At 46.3% G+C, this 24,217-nt stretch overlaps 1 protein-coding gene across 6 annotated transcripts in view; it reads right to left on the minus strand.

The window, feature by feature from the left end:
- The window catches only part of LOC130114263 (protein arginine N-methyltransferase 8-B), a 48,633-nt gene that overhangs the window by 4,241 nt on the left and 20,175 nt on the right, over window positions 1–24,217 (minus strand). For all 6 annotated transcript variants that reach the window (XM_056282086.1, XM_056282085.1, XM_056282083.1 and 3 more), the window contains 5 exons: window positions 19,928–19,991; window positions 16,233–16,375; window positions 15,756–15,843; window positions 13,110–13,225; window positions 1,951–2,101 (listed from right to left, as the gene is read on the minus strand). In XM_056282086.1, coding sequence (XP_056138061.1) covers window positions 1,951–2,101; window positions 13,110–13,225; window positions 15,756–15,843; window positions 16,233–16,375; window positions 19,928–19,991 — 562 coding nt within the window. The remainder of the gene's footprint in view (window positions 1–1,950; window positions 2,102–13,109; window positions 13,226–15,755; window positions 15,844–16,232; window positions 16,376–19,927; window positions 19,992–24,217) is intronic.

The raw sequence follows: 24,217 nt of genomic DNA on the forward strand, positions 1-24,217 counted from the left end.
GGTTGTTTTTTTAATATTTTCTATTTTGTTTTTTGTTTTACCTTAACCATATGCATGTATGTAAGTAGCCTGCTAACATCTATTTCAGCATCTTGGATATATTATCTGCACCATTGCACTTTATCACTTCTTATTTCGCCTGTATAAGTCAATCCTTGTGTTCATATCTGAAGATCGTTGTGTTGTAGTGTTGTTATTCTATGTTAAGTACACTGAGAGAGCCACGAAACTGGAGTCAAATTCCATGTTTGTGCAAACCTGCATGGCCAATAAACATGATTCTGACTCTGATTAAGTAGCTTGACAATGCAAATGAGTGAGCTGTAATTCCTGCTCAAATTACAATCATTTCAAACGTGGCAGCAGCAGGGTGACAGCGTTAGGAATGGATGCTGCCCTGCAACCTGGTTCAAAACCCACTTGGAGATCTGTCCTGTCCACCTGTCCTCGGGCAAAGACACTTGACTATGTACCACCCTGCGGAGGAAGGAAGTTAAAACAGAATGTCTCTCACACGGACTAACGAAGTTTAACATCATCTTATCACACGTGAACATGCAGCCTTAACGCACACAGGTATACGGAGGGACACCGCGAGGGTCCACGCTCTCCTTCGCGTATGTGAGAATGGAAGGGGACAGATAGTGGTTATTGTTTACTGGCCTGCTTATCTCACTCAGAACTGCTTGGCCTATCGGTGGTGAGGGAGGCGGGGCTAGAGATACGCGCAAGAGGAAGCGGAAGGGGAGGAAAGGAAGCGTGGGCCTGGCTCGAGTAAGGCGGCGGGTGGGGCGAGCGAGGGCCTAAACGGTAGGCTGTGGTCTAAACGCAGTTCGGGAAGACGGTTCGGCCGCTAAGCGATGCGTGTGTAGTAAGTGGAGGGATGTCGGACTAAGGGGGCCCACAGAGTGTTGTTCCGGGCGGGAGGCTAGCGGTGTAGCGGCTAGCAAGCGCAACGGTGGAGCCGTGTCTGAAGCGTGTAAGTGCAGCGGGCCGGGGGAGGACCGAAGCAGAAGGCGGCAGGCAGCGTAGGCCTTCGATAGTGGGGTCAAATTAAGTCCCGTGTCGAACGGAAGTCGACGTAGCTATAACACGGTTAACCCGGTAATAAATCATTGCTTGGGGAGCGGGAGACGGACGGACGCCATCTCACGAGCACGCGCCAGAGTCCCTGCCAGCCTGACGTCACCTCGGCGATTCAGCCTGCCTCATCCCGCTGCACATGGTGTGAGCTACCTGCCCTACGTGGCCTGGCATTTGGACAGCATTTGCCGAGGTATGTTTTAATTTTTCTAGTTGAACTGTGTACTGAGAATTCGAGGGGAAGACCATCATCACAACAAAGACTGGTTTATATTAGTGAGCGGACACCCGGTGAGAAGGTCCCGACGAACTGTGTGTAAAATATAAAAAACATAACCGAATTGAATTTAGTATTGGACACTTAAGGGACTGTTTGCATGTTCTCTTCAGTTTTCAGCTTTGTGTTACTGAGAAACTGTCAAACGAGGTTGTTTTATTAAAACGTGTTTCACCTGTGGTAGGTTTATGGTTTATTGACTCTGTGTATACATTTTGTGGAGTTGCTACTGCCCTGGAATAGGGGCGCCCCATCTCTCTATCTAGCTAGGTACTGGGAGGGGAGGGATGGTGCTAAGCTAAGGCTTATGTCAAGAGCTTCAGGTAGTCACCATGCCGATAAGACAAACATCCTGAAGCCCACCTTGCCATACCTGTGTTGGCTCATATAGGATCCGAGGGCCAAGCCAGATAGGCAAAACACTTACTGTCGGTAGGTACTGGGGCTATTGTGCCAGGGGGCGCCGACCTAGATCTGGTGTTCTTCTAGACGTCCGGGGCAGGCCTAGTATACTAATAACACCCTTACATAGTGGGACTCCTTCCCCGCTATAAAAAGGTCAAGGTAAAACAAGGTATTGGACATCCTACCGGTAGAAAAACCCGTCTTCTTGTGACACTTCGTGAACTCGATGTTGAAGTAGGTGACCAACGCGTGAATATAGTCGTTCCTCTGAATCTGCAAGCAGAAGGCTGAGGTAAACGAGAGGTCTTCAGTCTTCACCGTGTAGATGTCCACCTCCTGTTGGGGAATAGAAAATACAGCGTTCCTAAGACATCTGGACGCCATACTTATCATAAAGCATTTGCCTCACCCCGCCGCCTCAGCGTGTCAGGGTGATGCTCGATAACAGTCAGATTTATTGGATTTATTAGATTGCCTCTAACAAGGCTCCTGTAATTCTAAACACCCGCAATTGTTTTTTTGTTTTTGTTTTTTTTAGATGCAAAGCATCTTATGGGCCTGGTTTCTAACTCAATCACTCACAAATTGACATGCAGTCTGACGTGTAGCGGTGCCATTTGTGTAGATTCAGGGGGCGGTAGCGACCCTTCCACAAGTTTGTGAGTGTATCTACAAACATATGCAGTTATAAAACATTTAAGGTATCTTTGTTGCTGAACATTATAATTCTTTTTTTTCTGCATGCCACCACTCCTTTCTCTTAGCCTCTGCCTCGTAACCTGTCACTTGGTATTACCAATGCATTGATGAAAAAACAAAACTTGTTGGTTTGCTAAAACATGATTCAGATGAGTCAACTTTAACTCTGTTGAACCCAGTGCAAAAGCCTCTATTTTACAATGTTAAGCATCGACTCAGGATATCAACTAATACAGGTATGTAATGTTAGCAACTCAATTCAAAATGTGCAGGCAATAGATGTGATTCTTTATTTACATGTGCCAAATATGCGTGCACAGATTGTGAAACAAAAAGGTGCCACGAGTCTTGTGTTTGTAAGCGTTACTACGTTCATTTCGAAGAGATCCATCCATCCATCCATTATCTGAACCACTTATCCTGCTCTCAGGGTCGCAGGGATGCTGGAGCCTATCCCAGCAGTCATTGGGTGGCAGGTGGGGAGACACCCTGGACAGGCCGCCAGGCCATCACACAGGGCTGACACACACACACACACACATTCATACCTAAGGGCAATTTAGTATGGCCGATTCACCTGACCTACATATCTTTGGATTGTGGGAGGAAGAAACCCATGCAGACAAGGGGAGAACATGGAAACTCCACACAGACCCGGGATGACCCCCAAGGTTGGACTACCCAGGGCCCAAACCCAGAACCTTCTTGTTGAGAGGCGACCGCGCTAACCACTGCGCCAGCGTGCCGCCCTTCGAAGAGATCATCGTGGAGAAATTGATTTAAAATACTGAGAGAGTCAGTACTGACTGCACATGCAAAAAACCACATACTACAAAAAAACGTTGTTGAAATTTCCCTCTAAGTCCATGGTCCTATATCGTTCTGTTCCCCATAACGTCACATAACAGTTGTACTTCAAATTTGTGACACTGTGTCCTTGTTCCTAGTGACATTTCATTTTCTTTCAGCTCCTGATAAAATCGATCCCTGTAAGAATTTTTTTTTTTAAAAACAACAACTATAGCAATAAACCTGGGAAATGAATCCTGGAACGTGTGCACTATGGGAAACACTAAATGAGTGAAAGAACCATACAGTATGAATGGTTACCACATGAAAGATGTAAGATCAAAACTGAACCCTGTGGGGAGTGGAGTGCACCAGTAACCCACTTTAACCATAAGGACCAAGCCAAGAATCCTTCTGAAGGGAGGGCAGGGAGAAGTGGAGCGAGGTCACCTGGCTGCACAGGAGAATCAAAAGTTGTAGCAATTGTCATGGTCCAGGTGCTACAGTCACTGTTTTCCTGGGTCCCTGAATTTCTCCTGGTTCCAGTTAAAACTTTAACAGGGTATATGACACCTCGTCACCCTGCCAGGTAATGGGGGGTGGAGGGTGGTTTGGCGTGTAAAGGAAAGAAGATGGGAGGACTAAAGGAGAAATAAAAGGGAGGAGATGTCATCGTCAAAAACAAAAATCACTGGGGAAGGTCTGTCAGCTTCTATCTAATGTTTCTGACAAGGGTTTGGTTTCGGTGTTGGTAGGGAAACATATTTTTGGACAAACTGTATTTTACAAACCCACACACAGACCAAGAGTGTGATTCTGAAAAACCTTTGCTGTAGTCAATGTACATTTGTTTATAACATTTGCCCAAACCAGGACATTAAGATAGATTTTTTCCCCTCTGATTTTAAATGTTACACAGACCAACATTCTGCAAAAAATAAAGGTGTACTTAATGTTATTCTGCAAGTGGTGTTCCAGTTAGTTTTCCATGGCTGGTTGCACTTGTGAACTGAATGTCAGTAAGTTTTAATGGGAGGTTCTGTCTCCATCTAATTATCAGCCTTTTATTATATTGTTTATCCAGCTCTGGTTATCCTTTATAACCGTTAGCATTTCACCATAGCGTTATCAACAATAACATGTTAGCTGATAATGTTAAAATCATGACATATTCGAGCAACGTATGAGCTCTGAACTTCAAATTAACTGACTAACATTAGCTCTCTGCTGCGGAGACGTTATTTTACCGTGTGATGATAGAATCGTTTAACGTGAATCCTTCAGTTTATGAAAAAATATCAACAGCTTCTAAAAGCTACTGCCATCACTAGCTATTAGCGGCAATGCCACAGATCCAGGGTTCTCTTCTCTTTCTTGCTCTTGACCTTATACTAACAGATGGGAGCGGCTGTGGAGTTGTTTGAGATCACTGAAAATATTGGTAGGGACACAGAAAGTTGAATCAGTTCATCTGGACACGTTTATTGACAGAAATGTTTCATCAGTGGTAAATTGAGAGCTCTCAGTTTACCAGTCAATCTTCATTCCAACCCTCACCTATGGTCATGAGCTTTGGGTAGTGATCGAGAGGGTGAGATGGTGGATACAAACATCTGAAATGAGTTTCCTCCGTAGGGTGTCTGGGCTCAGCCTTAAAGATAGGGTGAGGAGCTCGGACATCCGGAGGGAGCTCGGAGTAGAGCCGCTGCTCCTTTGCATCGAAAGGAGCCAGTTGAGGTGGTTCAGGCATCTGATTAGGATCCTCCTGGGCGCCTTCCTTTGGAGATTTACCGGGCACGGCCAACTGGGTGGAGACCCCGGGGTAGACCCAGAACTTGCTGGAGGGACTACATGTCCAATCTGGCCTGGGAACACCTTGGAGTCCCCCAAGAGGATCTGGAGGGCATGCTGGGGAGAGGGATGTCTGGAGTGCCCTACTTAGCTTGCTGCCACCGTGACCCGACCCCGGAGAAGTGGCTGAAGATGATGTTTCTTCACTCATCTAAGTGACCGCTTCAGTCTCAACTGACTGCAGGTATCCCCACCCTTATATACAATAGTGGCATGATGACCAAAACCAACGATCGTTTCATATGCAAATTGCCGTGACCATTAAGTAGAGTTACACTGGCCATGTGTACTATTCACAGAGGATTGAAGAATAGTTGTAATCACTGCATTGTAAGATGGCGACAGATGTACTCTTAACCCCCTGGTTCAGGGCTGGTCATTCTCTCTTCACATAGATTGCCTCTTTGACTCCCTGTTCAAACCAGCATTCCTCCTTATCAAGGATGTGCACATCCTTATCCTTGAAAGAGGCACCGTCGATGAGGATGGCATAACACAGAAAAGCTAACATGTCAGGCCATGACTCCGCAGTCTACACCCATCTACAGGCCAGTGGGCACTCTTTCTTTGATTTCATTACCTGGATTATTGAGCATGCATCAAGACATTGGTAGGGACAATTCAGTAGTCCCTTGACATTGGTGAGGACATGCCCCTACCGTCCATACCCAAATCTACACTCATGGTTTCAGACATTAGTGGGGTATGGGTAGAAACTGGGGGTTACTGTCTCTATATTGCATCTTGCTGCTGTTTAGTTTTTTAAATTTTTGAGGTTGTGCACAAATGGCGCTCTGAACAATGACAGCCATCTTGCACACGCGTAAGTAAGGTGGTGATGTATGTCTAAGCCATAAGAATAACGTTGTGTACGTCCTGCAAAGCTGCATAGTTAGCTGATAGCAACATTATGACCTGATACGACAAATATGAATTCAGAACAGTTGAATCACTCATATTTACTGCTAAATGCAATTTTCAAGCACATTCCTATTCATTTCTGAGCATCGGGATCTGCATATTTTCCCAGAGTCAATCACTGAAGTAGCATCTGAATTTGGCATCTGGCTTTTTTGCTGGTTCCTGTAGGTACTCTATCTCTGTGCACTAGTGGGCCGCGTTTCTCGTCGTTCCCCGTCACGTGTCAACACTATCTCGACAGGCGGGAACCACATTAGCGTTGATTTCAGAGGGAGTGGAACTCTAATATCTAATATCTAGGGGGCTCAGTTGCCCCCATTGCCAGATGTCAGATTCCCTTTGGAGAAAAGTGCCTTATTGGTAGTCAGGGAAAAACATTTTTAAACTAAATGTAGCCTCATATCTTTCAAATGCAACTCCTTCATTAAAACACACTGCCTGTTAGGGTGGTCTTACAGCAACAACAAAAAAATCTTATGAAAGTCACATTTTAAAGTTAGGACAGCAGTACTGCATCATCTCAATGCTTTCCCGCTCCCCTCTCACCGTACACTAAAAGGTTTTGTATCACTTCATCAGAAATGTTGTTAAATGCTTGTTAATTACTTTCTAGGATTAGACTTGCAAATCACCCTTATTTGATAGTGTACATATTTTACGGCAGTCCTATATGTGCTATTTTGAGGTTACACAACTTAACTGAACTCATCCAGTTTAATAATAATAATAACAATACCAGTAGCGATAGGTGCCCTGAGACTTGTAAAAAAAAAAAGGGATGGAGAAATACACCCAACGGATCCCGGGTAACATCAAAATACAAGAACTACAGAAGATCGCACTACTTGGAACATCTCATATCCTAAGAAAGGCACTATCCATCAAATAGACTTCTACCTCATTCTAACCCTAGGCCCAAGGAATGGGCCCAGTTATTATGTTGTATTATGGCATGAAGTTAAAGGAAATTTGTATAATAATATCCGGTCAAAGAGGCAAAATCTTGTTGGTTGATTATCGCTGCTTAGATACTTTATACTTTTTTCCAAGTATCTGTCAAAGACAGCCAGCATCCGCACCAGCTTCCTCAAAATGTTTATTTAAAAAAAGAAATGGGGTCCGCGGTGGTGTAGCAGTCTAAGCATCGGCTTTGCGTCGATGCGGTTGCCCACTGGGGACTGGGGTTCGCGCCCCGGTCTTGTCAGATCGACTATGGCTGGACTCGATGAAGCAGCAGTAATTGGCAACGCTGTCTTCGGGAGGGGGCGGAGTCGGCTTGTCTTCGTCACATGATTGCGTCTCTGTGTGTGTCGGAAAAAGTGGTTCAGCCAGGATTCGCCTTGTCACGGAAGTGACGAGGAGTCTCCTTCGAGACTGCCAGCCGGAGAGATGCAGTTGGCGAACGCATACAGTACGAGGGTGGGTGTTTGAATTAAAATAGGGATTGATTGGCCACTAAATTGGGAGAAAAAGGGAAAAATCTGAAATAAAATTTTTTAAAAAAGGAAACCCCGGGCATACGGGTAGCATGGCAGTCTATTCTGTTGCCTACCAACACAGGGATCGCCGATTCAAATCCCCGTGTTACCTCCAGCTTGGTGGGGCATCCCTACAGACACAATTGACCGTGTCTGCGGGTGGGAAGCGGGATGTGAGTGTGGTCAGTCGGGGCGCCTGTTCGGGGGGGGAGGGGGAACTTGGTGGAATAGCGTTATCCCCTCACGCACTACGTCCCCCTGGTGAAACTCCTCACTGTCAGAGGAAAAGAAGCGGCTGGCGACTTCACATGTATAGGAGGAAGCATGTGGTAGTCTGCAGCCCTCCCTGGATCCGCTTCCAGTGTGGGAAGATGGCGGGGCAAATTCACGTTCACAGCAGCCTCACCCAGTACTGGGGTGGGAAGATGGTGGCGTGAATTCACATTTGCAGCAGCCTCACCCAGTACCGTCCATGCAGTGTCTTTGTCCATGTCTGCGAAGTTTTTGTCTTCGTTTGTTGGCTGGGAGAGCTTGGTCTGCTGCACTGTGGGCCCAGGGACCGCGGCCTTGTCCAGAGCTGTGCCCAAGGAGGTAACACTGCGGGCAGTCTGACACGACGCAGAAGTGGGGCAGGCTAAGCTAACTGCTAGCCCATGCAGACCAGCAGTTCCGATAACACCAAGGGTGGTCTGGCGGCGGCCTCACCTGGCGTGGGTTTGGTCTGCTTCATCCGGTTGCCACAGGGACCATGGCCCCTGCCTGGAGGTGCGCCCGAGGGGGAAACACAGAGGGCAGTCTGGCAGGATGCGTAATCGGGGCAGGCTAGGCTAACTGCTAGCCCATGCAGACCGGCGGTTCCGACAGTTATCCTGGCTGGTGTTTGTTCCCTTGGACAGTGATTTTTTTTTTTTAGTTTGGATATATGTGTTAGTTTGAATATGTGTGTTCTTGTAGTTCTTGAATGTGTTTTTGTCTTTATGTTGTACTGCTGTGGGCTGGGGGAAACGGCATTTCGTTTCATTTCATGTAGGCAAGTACATGAGGTGAAATGACTGATAAAGTGTTCCTGATTCCTGATTCCTGGCTCAGCAGATTGGGTGGAGCAGGGACTGGGATGGCTCGGAAGAGTGGGGTAATTGGACGGGTACAATTGGGGAGGGGGAAAAAAGGAGGGGTGGGGGGAGATAAAAAAAAAGAAAAACCCTTGTTTGTTTGTTTTGGCATCACAGAGCATGTCAGAACATACAGATATGGTTATGCTTGACAAGCAGCAGCATCTCGAAGAGGCAACACTGAAATCGTGGTATAATCACATGTCAAAATCCAGTCATGCTGAACTGAGACTGGGTAGATCAGTGGAATCAATAAGGGTGATGAGAGGGATCACCACGGGAGGGAGTGCAGTGATGCTGTCTAGACGCGGTGCCATTGACATGCATGACACAGCCCTGTTCAGTCTTGTCCACACTGTGGAGGACACAGACAGGATAATAGCCATAGGTCTCAAGCTGCAAGGTTGTTTTCCTTCTCGCACACACGGTGTGTCATACTGCATGCTGATGGAGAGTTGCAGCTGCAGCAAATGCGTGTTTTTGCCCCTGCACACACGTTGAAGATTGACTTAGCTGGTCTTGCCCACCATACATTCAGTATTTGAACAAGTTAACAACCTATGTTGTATGTAAAAAAAAACAACTAAAAAAACTGTTAATCCACAAGGCCAGTTTTACTGTCATGGTGTGTGCATCAATCAGACGGCAGGGAGAATAAGATGAAGCCCATCTGGTCAATGATTCACATCGGTTTACACTTAATCTTGGTGCCTACGCCGACAAAATGAGGAGAGAAGAGCCGCATTTGTGGACAATAATGGTGTGCTAGTAATGATGATGATGATGATGATGATGATGAGCTATAATGGGAATATATCTGTAGACTGTACGCAGGGAAGATTGTGTGCACTGTTAAGAATCAAGATTACCTTATTTGTCCCGAGAGAAATTTATCTTGGACATAAAGGCTGCCACATAAAAATACATGGTAATTATGGTGCGGTAACGGACATAAAGTGCATTCAAATACGTGCAACACAGCCCCTCATTTCACACCCTCCTTATGTCCCGAGTTCAGGGGATTCACTGATGGAGGGATGAAAGGGTTTATATACCCGTTTGGGTATCTTTCCCTGTATTAATTTGGCACCCTGTAGCGTCCACCTGATGGGAGCAGTTGGTATTCCGAGTACAGGACGGGGACGTATTGATTGCTCAATCACGATTAAAACACAGTTTATGCAGGAGCGGCAAAGTTGCCCGGACCGCCTACAGAGCTGCGCCACCTGAAGTGATGACAACACAGACATTTTAAGGAGTTTTTGGGGGAATTAAATGATGTGCGGCGCACGAGGATGCTTCCCTCTCCGGTGTCCTTCGTTCAATGGCTGCAAGATTTTTCATCTGGAAAAACAGAAGTGCTGATAACTCCAGTATTTGCTGTGTCACTTGAGGACCATCATCTGACCATCAAGGCCAGAATAATAATTTGCTATTTTGCTTAAACAGCTGGTTCTATCGTTGCAACAGCACCTATCAATGGGTAACTGAGATGCAGGCCGCGGAGTAATGCACGTGCTTCTTTTTGGGGGTGGGGGTTCCCCCTTTTTCTCCCCAATTGTATCTGGCCAATCACCCCACTCTGCCGAGCCGTCCCGGTCACTGCTCCCCCCCCCCCCGCCGATCCAGGGAGGGCTGCAGACTACCACATGTCTCCTCCGATACATGTGGAGCCGCCAACTGCTTCTTTTCACCTGACAGTGAGGAGTTTCGCCAGGGGGACGTAGCGCGTGGGAGGATCACGCTGTTTCCCCCCAGTCCCCCCCCCCCGAACAGGCGCCCCCGACCGACCAGAGGAGGCGCTAGTGCAGCGACCAGGACACACACCCACATCCAGCTTCCCACCCACAGACATGGCCAATTGTGTCTGTAGGGACGCCCGACCAAGCTGGGGGTAACACGGGGATTCGAACCGGCAATCCCCGTGTTGATAGGCAACAGAATAGACCGCTACGCTACCCGGACACTCCTTTATTGCATTTTTGTCTACAACAGATGTAGTATTATGCTGCTAGCCTCTGTGAACACTCGGCAGCTAAGAGTAGACAGCGCTTCCCTTGCAGTTATGACGTATTAACCCAGGGGTCAGGAACCTTTTTGACTGGGAGAGCCATAAAAGCCAAATATTTCTAAATATATTTCATTGAGAGCCATATAGTATTTTTAACGTATAATACATTAAATATGTCTTACTTTTAATGCAACTTCTGGTGCTGCATGGTTTTGCTGATGGCCTTGTAGTCTGGTTCATACGTGGTGAGGTTGAGCTTCATGCAGGCGTTGAGGCTTCCATCAGTTAAACGTGAGCGTAGGTTGGTCTTAATGTTCCTCATATGCGAGAATGACTGCTCACATGCATATGTAGAGCCAAACATGGTCAATACGGCAATACTCACACGCTGCATTGTGTGGTATGTCACAGGAAGCTCGTTCCAAGTTTTAAGAATCAGCTGGTCTTCAGGTTGAAGATTTTTAATTTCTGTCCACTTGTGTTCCTTCGCCAGCTCTGCTCGCTGTCGCGCAAGACTTTCCAACTCTCCATTAAGTGACTTGAACTTACTCATCCACATGTCTGATGCCTTCAGGTCAGCAACTTCCAGCTCAAAGTCTCCGATAGAGACCCCGGGGATGCATGTCAGGTCGATTTTGTCCACTGCACACTCATGTGGATGAGTGATGAAGTTGAAAAGACCAGTGCGCGCACGAAATTCTCCAAAACGTGCTTTGAATGACTGCAGGAGATTGGACGTAAAGCCAGCTAGCTGCTGGAGATCCAGGTGTTGAGTGGAGTCACTTGCTAAGCATGCATCTCTAAATTGTTGCAGTCTTTCAAAGTGCAGAAGACGACCTGTTTCAATGTCCCTGAGAAAGACTTCCAGCTTGCTTTCAAATGCAAACACTGCTTGTTGAAGGGATGAGATTGTATTTCCAATACCTTGCATTTTCACATTGAGCTGGTTCAGATGGCCAGTTATGTCCACGAGATAGTGAAACTGCAGGAGCCAGTCAGTGTTGTCTAGCTCAGGATGCTTGACGCCTTTCATTTCAAGAAAAGTCCGGATTTCACTCAGGCAAGCTGCAAAACGGCTGAGCACCTTCCCCCTTGACAACCAACGCACGTTGCTGTGTAAAAGCAGACCGGGATAATGATTCCCAACTTCTTCTAACAGAGCTTTAAACTGGCGATCATTTAAAGCTCGGGCAACAATAAAGTTGACCACTCGAATGACCAGCGACATCACCTCACCAAGCTCCTGGCCACACGTCTGAGCGCAAAGCGCCTCCTGGTGCAGGATGCAATGAAAACTTAGGATGGCTCTCTTTTCATGTTCACGGAGAAGCGCTACAAATCCTTTGTTCTTCCCCAACATACAGGGTGCACCGTCAGTACAGACAGAAATAAGTTTATCCATCGGTAGTTTTTTTCTTTAGCAAACTCCATGAAAGACGTGAATAAATCCTCTCCTCTCGTTGTCCCTTTCATTGGCAAAACAGCCAAGCTTTCCTCACGCAGTGTGTCACCTGCAGCATACCTGGCAATGATACTGCACTGAGATAGATGGCTAACGTCTGTTGACTCATCTAACGCGAGAGAAAAGTATGTCCCGGCGTTTATGTCCTTAATTTGTGTTTCCTCGACTTGATTTGCCATCATTATGCCACGATCGTGCACAGTTCTTGCTGACAGGGGCATGTCTTTTATTCGTTTGATTATCTTGTCTTTATTTGGGAAGTCATCAAACAGTTCATTGGCCACATCAAGCATGAGTGTTTTGGCATACTCGCCATCTGTGAATGACTTTCCATTCCTTACTATTGCCAAAGCCCCCGCAAAGCTAGCGGAATTCCCGTCACCTTGCTTGGTCCACACACGTAGTTGCTGCTGACTCATCTGCACTCTCCGCTGTAGCTCCTCACATGCCCTTTTCCTGCTGTCCCCCGCTGGAGATTTCCATGCAAATGAAGCATGGTGCGTATCGAAGTGCCGCTTTATATTTGACCGTTTCATCGATGCAATTTTATCATTGCATATTAGACATACCGCAGATCCTGCTCTCTCCACAAATGCAAATTCCTCTGTGCACGCAGCCTGCAATGCACGGTAATCATCGTCTTTTTTTCTTTTCGCCATCTTTTCCGTTACAAGGGTTGAAGCGGATAAACTAGTTGGCTATCTGATAAAACTGATTTCTTCACCTTTACAATGACCCGGGCATGCTCACGAGCCATTGGTTCCCGACCCGACCCACGGGTGACCCGTGACCCGTGAAATTTATCTTCAAAACTAATTTCTGTTTACTTTAAAATGACACAGTATTATTAAGAAATATCACAAGTATTTTAAAATCAGTTCCAAACTGATTTTTTTTTAAAAATATTTTCAACTCAAAATTGTCTGGGAGCCATATGCCGTCACCGGAAGAGCCACATATGGCTCGCGAGCCATAGGTTCCCGACCGCTGTATTAACCGATGTCGTCAGCATGTTACTAACCTTCACCAGGCAGGAGTTGGTCACCACCTGTTTGGGATCCACTATGTCCACCAATGGTTCCTTCATGGCCACGTTACGGATGCAGGTCATATCAAATCCATACACGTTCTCCCACCCTGGTGGACACAGTTTCAAGGGGTCAGTTTCCCAAAACCATGAATCATGGCTTTAAAGGGGTTGATAGGGAAATTGTGTAAATACATGAAAGTTGGGGTGAAAACAAATCAACAATGAAATCTTCCAACCAACATGTCTGCTGAAAAAAAAACCAGCTGCTAGGTGAGTAGCAGCTATAAAAGAACACAGCTTGTTTATATACTTGAATTCGGGTCAGAGATCAGTACCGTTCGTCATTCGGTGAGGGTATCCATTTTGAAAGAGAAAAGTCTCTATTTTTAGGCAGTTTGTGTACACCGCCCCGCTCAAATAGTGTGTCCCCTCTTGTTTTTTGTTCCTCTCTCGCCCCAGGCGGACTGATCCTATGAATTATTCACAAGCTCCTCAAGATAGCATGTACGTGAGCAATCTCTAGCATGTTGGGAGGATAGCAATAATGAGCGGGGTCGCAAACCCCCGGGATGTTGTATCGTACTATTTGCCGAGGCAGTGCACAATCTTGACTGGCGCTAATGACCACACGATGCTCTGAAGATGCTAAAGTGCCCTGGAAGGTTATTTTCATACCAATGCAAAAGTCATCTTGGGCCATCTCCCCGAATAATTGGAAGCCTGTGGTGTAAGTGTGCACTTGCCTCCACAGTCATTGCACTCCGGTCACATCTAAACTCTCCACTTGCAGGACAATAGCTGAGAAAATTGGTATTGTCTGCACATCGTTACACAGGCTGTGAGTCAATGCAGTGTGATATGTGTCTGGATATTGTGTGGCACATTGTGTTTGTGTAACTCCATATTTACGGGGGGGGGTGAGTAGGAGGTCTTAGGGCAATTGCTGGGTTGTTGTGTATTATCAGGCTTCTGCACTGCGATAACTCCGTCTTTGGCTCCGTTCTATCACTGTGTGTCCGGCAGCGGGGAGTGAAAAATTGCCCACAACCCACCTGGCGTGCTCAGAGTGGGCTGGTGTCCAGATGGAGAGGCTTGTTGACTTGTAGTATTGATCACCGTGTCCAGTGAGGACGGAGGAAGAGTTCAAGCACATTAGCTTCACTCTTGTTCTGTGTGCATACTGTAGGCCTGTGCATAGGTGTACATGTATCTTACGTATGTGCATGCATGTGTGTGTGTCACAGAGAGAGAGTGTGTGTGAGAATCAGCGAGTGAGAGGGTGTTCTCATACACACACTCACTCTCTAACACACTCACACTGTCACACAACTCTGTCTCTAACACACACTCACTCTCACTCTCTCACACCCACTCTCTCTCACACACATACACGGTCTTTCACACAGTGTGTATGTGTGTGTGTGTGTTTATGAGAGAGGGAGTGTGTGTGTGTGTGAGAGAGGGAGTGTGTTTGTGAGAGAGAGAGAGAGAGAGAGAGAGAGAGAGAGTGTGTGTTCTATCACTGTGTATCCGTTGCTTTGGCAATATGTACAAAATATGTCATGCCAATAAAGCAAATATTGAATTGAATTGAGTGTTAGAGAGAGTGTAGTAGTGTGCTAGAGTGTGCGAGTGTCTATGAGAGAAAGAGAGCATGTGTTAGAGAGTATTAGTGTATTAGAGACAGAGAGCGTGTGTGTGTGAGAGAGAGAGAGAGAGTATTAGAGATTGAGAGTCAGAGAGAGAGCGAGTGACTGTGTGTGTGTGTGTGTGTGTGTGTGTGAGAGAGAGTGAGTGCGTGTTAGGGGAGGGTGTTGGAGAGAGAGAGCGTATGTATGTGCGTGTGTGTGTGTGTGAGCGTGTTAGAGATTGAGAGTCAGAGAGAGCGAGTGACTGTGTGTGTGTGTGAGAGAGAGAGAGAGTGAGTGTGTGTGTGTTAGGGGAGGGTGTTGGAGAGAGCGCGTGTGTATTATTAGTGTTACAGAGTGAGAGCGTGTGCATGTGCGTGTGTGTGTGAGAGCGAGCATGTTAGAGATTGAGAGTCTATGAGAGAGAGCGAGTGAGTGATTGTGTGTGTGAGAGAGAGAGCGAGAGTATTAGAGATTGAGAGAGAGAGAGCGAGTGACTGTGTGTGTGTGTGAGAGAGAGAGAGTGAGTGCGTGTTAGGGGAGGGTGTTGGAGAGAGAGAGCGAGTGACTGTGTGTGTGTGTGTGAGAGAGAGAGAGTGAGTGTGTGTGTGTTAGGGGAGGGTGTTGGAGAGAGCGCGTGTGTATTATTAGTGTTACAGAGTGAGAGCGTGTGCATGTGCGTGTGTGTGTGAGAGCGAGCATGTTAGAGATTGAGAGTCTATGAGAGAGAGCGAGTGAGTGATTGTGTGTGTGTTAGAGAGAGAGTATTAGGGAGAGAGAGCGTGTTAAAGAGTGAGACAGTGTGTTAGAGAGAGGGGGGCTGCATGCGGGTGTGTAATGCAGAGGCGCTTACGTTATCTACATCTATGGCCCATAAACAAAGCAGGAACATTATTCGGATTAAAACCGGGAAGGGCAGCCAAGTACTGCACGCGCAGTTAACACACGAGCAGCCTTTCACAACATAACGTTAACACACACGCACACACTAGACACACACTGAACTCACAGTGGATTTTGAAGTCTTTGTACTGCCTGTCCTCTATGGCCACCACATACAGCGCAGCGCGGTCTGGAAACATTAATCCTCCCGGTTTCTGTTGGACAGATGACGCAAGGGAAACGGTCCAGCAGTTAATCCCGCACATGAAAGGTCTGCGTTGCAGCATCCTTAACAACTGACTTCTCAACTATTGCTTGTGAGGCAAACCTGAAGCTTGAACGTCATAACATTTTATTGCAATATTCCTCTCTGGGCATTTTAATAGCGGTGGGAACGTTGTTTATATTGTTATTGCAGGTTAAGATAGTTCATAAAGATGTTTTATAGGTGCTGTGGTCCACCAAATGATCCACAGAGGGCTTTGAGGTGGAATATATCCATGCCTAAATATCACACGCACGCACACACACACACACACACACACACACACACACACACACACACACACACACACAACTCCACTCCCAGGCTGCTGCAGCATACCAGCCACTTGTCCCGGGCGAAGATGACGGTGTTGAGCATGGATTCGTAGAAGAGGCAGTAACCCATCCACTCGGAGATGATGATGTCCACCTTCTCAACAGGAAGCTCCACCTCCTCCACTTTGCCCTTGAAGATGGTGATAACTGCAACGTCCGACAACAAGAGTTTTGTTTACACGGCAGTGGTCGGTGTGCGCTGCAAATCACACCGCAATTTATTCTTGTCGTGCAGAAGAAGAAAATAATAATAATTTCTATCCGTCAGACTAATTTTCTGTTCCCGCCAAACGCGAAGCGAATTTTCGCCTCGCTTCACGTGCACGAGTTTGATCGCGGGATCGTTTGTTTATACGCGCTCTGAGTGGCAGTTGCAGTTAGAAAAGCGCCGTGTAAAGTGCAACTTGATTGACTGATTGATTCGCGCTACTCGCGCGAGTTTGGCCGCAGGATCGAGAACCCGCGACGCGCAGCTTGTCCTCCATTTTCTGACCCAGCAGGACGTCGGCAGAATCTCAACGCTGATAGGCTTTCGCGACACAGCGTCACGCCAATTTCTCGCTCAAGTTGAATATTTTCAACTCGCGCGAATACGTCAGTGACGCAAATGGCGCGAATACGCGTCCTTCGCGTCATTGGCGTCACCCGGCGTGAATATTCGCATCTTTGCATTATGTTTTTACATGTGATCTCATCGCGCGAAAAAATTGCCTCGCGTTTGGTGGGAAGACAACAGAAAACAGCATAAGTATAAAACATATCTATGGCCGCATGATCAACCTGATCTCAGTAATGCAATTGAACATTCAAGGTGAGCTAAGCATGTTTCAACTTATACAGAAGCCAATAACACAATCATACATATACGCGCACAAACTTGGTCGGCAATCATACATCATCATTATTTGGGAGAATAAGTCGATTTTTTGATGGACCTAGAAAGAGGCGACATACAGCAGTGGCGGCTGGCCAGTGGAGGGCGCTGGGGCGCCGCCCCCTTCTAACATCAGATGAAAATCTACTCAAACATGTTACATTTAATTTAATTGTATAATGCAAATAATTATGAAATAAACGTGTTTTTCAGTCCGTGAGCGCCCGTCAGCCACCATTAAATGTTGGTTCCAAATGGTATTTGGTTGGTTTCTGTCTGAATACATATACTTCCTGGGTGAGGGGCGCCGGCCAAACGATACCTTATATAAGCCCCCCAATGTTTTGTCGAGCAGGTGACCTGAGGCTGCTGTCTAATTGGTTTCTTCAGATTTTCCATGGGGCACAGTTCTGTGTGCCCCAGGTAGTTCCACTTTTCTTGGTGGCGAATTGGTATTGTTTTTGGTCTAATGTGACTGGACAATTCTCGTGGCTGTCAATCATATTCACACCCACCACGATGCTTCGTCTCGACTGTCAATCATCCACCGTCTACAAACCCTGATAAAGTCTATAGGCTACATTCATAACTTAATAACTCTGTGACTGTGTGGCCATTAAAGCAGCTGTCAGGTGTGCTGCGCCAAGGTAAATTGCGCCCCCCCCAAAAAAAAAATTTTTTAGCACCAGCCACCACTGACATTCAGCCCCTTTTTGCACCATAGCACCATCACAAAGCCCTCTAGCAGATGCAAATTAATAGGGATTGTAAACATGATTAAATGTCTTTAAGAAGTCTCGTCGACACATGCACAGAATCTGTGGAGCCATTGAAATGTTAATGTGTGATTATATAATGGCGTGAAGAATGAAATTACTGTGCTGCGCTTTAATTGGCCAGTGACACCATTTTGTAAATGAGACACCGGGACTGCGTGTCTGGAACTTTATGAATGGGAAGCTGCAATTCAACGTGTCATTCAGGGCGAGGCCGCCTGCACAGCACCCTAAATGCTCGTGTGTGTGTGTGTGTGTGTGTGTGTGTGTGTGTGTGTGTGTGTGTGTGTGTCTGCTTTCAGTTTATCAGTACAGGAACACACATTCGCTCACATGGTATGTAAAACTACAGCAGCAGGGGGGGGTCTTATAAAAATAAGAGCAGTTGGGGTGTTGAGAAGAAGAGCTGATGTGTGCTGTGTCCTCTTCATTCTGCCCTGCAGAGGCCTTAGTGAAAACTTCCCCTGATGCTACAAGTCTATCAGCATGGCGTGTCAACCCTGTTACTGCTTATTCATTGTCTTTGCTGTGCCAACGTTTCAGCGGAGAGATGGCACGCAGCATGTACTCGCCAGTCAGCTACCCCTCCATACTTGCTATGCATAGGTTTACTTACAGATGTAAACTGTGCTTACTTTGTGTTTTTTCTTTTCATGGAGCTATTATTTAGTGGATGCCTTGGCAACAGCTTGGCAATCAATTGGTTTTCGAATTCACGTGGACCCCATCGCAACATGTGAGCCGTAGAGTTACGTAACGAAATGAATACAAATGTGTGTGTGGAGATAAGGAGGGGCAAACAAGGGCACCGTAGTTCTGCTTTCCTCACAGAGAGAAAACCTTTCAAACTCCTGAAGAGGGGCACTCGTGATTAGCCAACTGTTCCTTCTCCAAGACTCCTTCGGTTCCCTTCTCCTGCTCTTATCTGCGTAATCTGTGGAGGATGCTTGGCTGTTCAATATATTGATTTTTTTGTGCACCGTTTGCTATAACTTACATAATCCTTAACTTGTGCTTACGTCACTGTAATTAATTGTGGTAGGCGGTTGCGCTTCTGTGGCTGTCTGTATTCAGGTGCAGCTACAAATGATCAGGAATTAGTCTAGCATCTATTTCCTCCTCTTGCAGTGAGACGAGGTCGGATCCTCGCTGGATGCACACCGTGTCTTGACCGCTCCCAGCTGCGACAACTCCAGCCCTGGTTTCTACATCTCATGTCTCGTCTTCCACTGACAACACCATCCCAGTCCTGAGTCCTGTCCAGTTTTCCTATGCTACCAATTTGCCCCAAAGCTGCTGTTGTTTACTCAATCAAGTTTCTGTGTATTTAAGTTTGGCTGTCTAGTTTGTTGTTGGTCAGAGCGCTCCATGTCTGTACCATGTCACCACCGGGTGTGCGCAACCCAGGACTCACTCTGTGTCTGTGTGTGTGTGTGTGTCAGCAGTCCTCTACATACCTGGGTTATAGTTATGTAATAATATAGTCTGCATTGTTTCATCATAATTTGTGTACTCATTTAGTTGTTCATTATATTAGGTTATTATAAACATGTTACTGCTTACCTACCATGTCCACTCAGCACCCTCTTGCATGTCTGTCCGTCACAGAAGAGAGAACCCTTTCTCTGATGCTCTGATCCTCTTCCTACACAGTGTGTCTTTTTTTTCTAACAAGGTCTTTTTTATGGAGTTTGTCCTCATCCAAAGTGAGATTCTAAGTGTAGTGGGTGTCGTACATTGCACAGAATGTACCTGTGATTTCAGAGGCCTCTGGGTGTAGGCCTATACAAATGACATTTGACATCACTTTGCCTTGACACGAAACTGTTGCTTGTTTCCTACATCTTTCTCCATCCTCTCGCCGCTCCTCCACAATCTTGTCCTCTTTCTTCATCTCTCTCTGTTTCTGCCACCCTCCCCTAATCCTCCTTGTTCCCAAAGCATCTACCCTCCCCACCTCCACTACTGCCACAACCTATTCCTGGTTCTCTCTGGGGATGACATGCAGGGACAACAAAGTGGTGCTGAGATTCCTGCTGCAGCTCTTACCGCTGTCCAGGTGGTTGGACTTGATGATCCTCTCTGAGTATTCTGATATACTGGAACATTCAATCTGCCAGAGAAGAAAAGAAAAAAAACATATATAGATGTGTACCATGGAAGAAGACCTTCAGCAGAAACACAGAAACATACATTGGGAAAAATATGCATATTCCTATGAGAACAAACACGCAAAAAGACATCTCACATTCTCCAAAGTTGCATAGTCACTAAATGGCTCGGATACTATTTCTGTATCAAAGTCTTTGTGTCTAGTGTCTACATGAAATATTCAGTCATGTTATACTCGCTTTTACTTGGTCCTTCTCGCTCTCAGTGATCCATTCACTCATTTATTCATCCATTCATTATTAAAGCTATTTCCTAATTTTGGAGGGGGATCTGCACCTAGATTAAATGGAGGTACATTTACTGACAAGTACCCCCCCTCACCTAAATTGAGCTGTACTGAGCAAATTTCAAATACCTTTACTATAATACAGTGTAAATATACACTGCTGATGTTTTTTAACGATAAATTGTTTGCTTGCTTTCATCTCTACCAGTGGCGGCTGGCCAGTACAGGGCACTGGGGCGCCGGCCCCTTCAAATATCAAGCGATGAAAATCTACTTAAACATGTTAAATATGATTTAGTTTTATAATGCAAATAATTTTGAAATAAAAGTGTTTTTCAGTCTGTGAGCGCCTGTCAGCAGCCATTAGATATTGGTTCAAATGGTATTTGGTTGATTTCTGTGTGACTACATATACTTCCTGGGTGAGGGGCGCCGGCCAAACGATACCTTATGTAAGCCCTCAAACTTGTGGCGAGCAGGTGACCTGAGGCTGCTGTCTGATTGGTTTCTTCAGGTTTTCCATGGGGCGCAGTTCTGTGCGCCCCAGACACCCCCACTTTTATTAGCAGCGAATTGGCATTGTTTTAATGGTTTTTTTGATCTAATGTGATTGGATAATTCTCGTGGTTGTCAATCATGTTCACATCCACCACAGCGCCTCGTCTCAACTGTCAATCATCCACCGTCTACGAACCCTGATAACATCTATAAGCTACATTATCCTTCTTAATAATTGACTGTGTGGACATTAAAGCAGCTGTAAGGTTTGCTGCACCAAGGTAAATTGTGCCCCCCCCCAAAAAAAATTTTTTTTTAGCACCAGCTGCCACTGATCTCTACCATAAATTACATCTATCTGGCATCCAGCAGCATAAAATATAGCCCCGTCCTTCACTGTGTAATTTGTAATCAGTATGTGGGGCCAAGTTCCTGCAAGTATCAATGTCAAGAAGAAAGCGTTTTTGGATTGAGGTCAGTTTTGGAAGCAGCTTCTGTTTTGGCATAACAGAGAGTTTACTATTTAATTTGACAGCAACGATATAAATTCCCTTGGCTTTTTACGGCCGTGCAGAATCCATATCCATCCTCTGCGGGGCATTCTTCAGGTCTCCGCGAGAGCCCCAACTCTTCACATTGTCAGAAACAAATGTCCTAATCTGAAGTTTCTTCATCTTTACATCGTAGAGGCAACCACTCTCCGGGTCTGGCACGTCTGCTTGGCTCCGGTCTCTTTTCAACCATTGCCGACACCAAAGCCTCCAAACTGGCAAGGCAAGCAACTACTTATTGTGAGTCTCCAAGCAAGGGGGGTGTCCGAGTGATGACTCAATTCAACATTCAAAAGCATCTCAAAATCAACAACCCCCTTCCAACATCCTTGCTACACTCAGTACTAGTCATAGTGAAAAAAGCGAAAAATGAACCATTAAGATATGGCAAAAAGAAAGAAAAGAGGAAGGAAAGACAGTACAGGACGGGGTAAGTCAGTCTGCAGCAGATCTGGTAACGTTGGACTAGCTAGCTGACATTAGCCAACAACTGTTTTTCGCATGATGAGCTTAGTAGTGGGTGGCGCACTGGTTAGCGCGGTCCCCTCACATAAAGAAGGTCATGGGTTCGAGCCCCGGGGTAGTCCAATCTTGAGGGATCGTCCTGGATCGTCCTCTGTGTGGAGTTTGCATGTTCTCCCTGTGTCTGCGTGGGTTTCCCCCGGGTGCTCCGGTTTCCTCCCACAGTCCAAAGACATGTAGGTCAGGTGAATCAGCCATATTAAGTTGTCCCTATGAATGTGTGCGTGTGTGACGGCCCTCTGATGGCCTGGCGGCCTGTCCAATGACTGCTGGGATAGGCTCCAGCATACCCGTGACCCTGAAAGCAGGATAAGCGGTTCGGATAATGAATGAATGGATGGAAATAGCTTTTATTCACACATGAGCTGACAGTGTCTTCTCTTGTTCCCTGCTCATGTAGGGTATCTCTATATTGTAAACTACAGCATCTCTAAGATGATTCTCTTACTTATTCGTTCATTTATTTATTCATTTATCATTTCACCATTCTCAATTTTCCATATTACTGCACCACACAGCTGAGTCTGTGTGAGCTGAAAGAAACTCTCTTCTAGGTTGTCAATTTTGCAGATATTTTTAAATATGCTCTGGTTTAAAAATAAATCCCACTCTTCATCTGCCATGTATAAGTCAAGGATACAGTCCATGTGAATGGTTCACTCACTCTTGTAAAAGCATTTTTAACGTGGCAGTGACAACTTTTGTTCACGCTGGTATCATTTGGTAATTCTTCCATAAATGTCTTTATGCCTGCTCAATAATCCAGGTAAGAAAATCACAGAAAACCCCAAAACACGCTGCACCAGAAGTTGGTCCACTCCAAGGATCGGGTCCCCGGGCACAAGCAGAGCAATATAGTGTACGCTGTTAAGTGCCAGCAAGATTGCCATGACTGGTATACGGATATATACCAAGTCCAGTTGCACTTGATTCAACTCCTTTGGCTAACCATGACCTGGATGAATGAGAACATTCACAGACAACACAGGAGAGCTAACACGTCAGGCCAGGACTCCACAGTCTACACCCATCTACAGGCCAGTGGCCACTCTTTCAGGGATGAGGATGTGCACATCCTTGATAGGGAGGAAGGCTTGTTTGAATGGGGAGTCAAAGAGGCCATCAATGTGAAGAGGGACCAACCATCCCTGAACCGGGGGGGGGGGGGGGGGGCTAAGTGTACATCTATCGCCATCTTACAATGCTGTGATTGCAATCATTCCCAAATCCTCTGTGAATAGTACACATGGCCATTGTAACGCTACTTAATGGTCATGGCAATTTGCATATGAAACCGATCATTGGTTTCGGTCGTTATGCCACTGTATTGTTTATAAGGGGGTGGCACGGTCGTCCTCTGTGTGGAGTTTGCATGTTCTCCCCGTGTCTGCGTGGGTTTCCTCCCACAGGCCAAAGACATGTAGGTCAGGTGAATCGGCCATAATAAACTGCTCCTAGGTATGAATGGGTGTGTGTGTGGGCCCTGTGTGATGGCCTGGCAGCCTGTCCAGGGTGTCTCCCCGCCTGCCGCCCAATGACTGCTGGGATAGGCTCCAGCATCCCCGCGACCCTGAGAGCAGGATAAGCGGTTCGGATAATGAATGGATGGATGGATGTTTATAAGAGTGGGGATGCCTGCAGTCAGTTGAGACTGAAGAGGTCACTTGTATGAGTGATGAAAGTTTGTCTCAGTAAACATTGTGTCCAGATGAACCGATTCAGCTTTCTGTGTTGGTCCATAAATGTTACTCTGTCGCGCGTTGGCAAATTGTTGTTGCAACTTTTATGGATTAGCAACTCTTGTCTTGCATTCACACATGAGCCCAGCACAGTAAGATCGAGGGAAGGTTAATGGGTCAGTCGAAATGTCTAAATCAGGTTTCACAGGTGGGCCGCATAATGTTCAGGAGAGCTGACTGGGGTTATGGCAGCTAGCAGCGGTTGCGGAGCTGAGACTGGAGCATGGGGGGTGAAATTGCAGCGTTTGGGATTGGTCAGTTCCAGCACTGGTGTGAAGGACATGGAGGTTCCCCTCTGAGAGCGTCATACTGAGAGGAGCATGATTGCTTCTGAGTGCTCCTCAGCAGGGAGCGCCGTCCATGTGATGGTGAACAGTTTGTCTTCGTTGTCCACAGTTGGAGTCACTCACTTCAGGTAATGAAAAGTGTAAAGGCCAGTCGCTGGTCGATTTGAGCCATACCTTTAGAGGCCGAGCCCTGCAAAACTCATAACCACTATCCTTTGGGCAATTCTTCCGTTTTCTTATTTTTTTTCTCTCCCCCCTACCCTTCCTCTTTCTGACCCCCTACTTTCTTACCTACTCTCTCTCTGACTTTTTTTCCCCCAACCCTGTTATTTTTTCTACCTTCA

Source organism: Lampris incognitus, chromosome 6, assembly GCF_029633865.1.
Source record: "Lampris incognitus isolate fLamInc1 chromosome 6, fLamInc1.hap2, whole genome shotgun sequence".
NCBI lineage: Eukaryota > Metazoa > Chordata > Actinopteri > Lampriformes > Lampridae > Lampris > Lampris incognitus.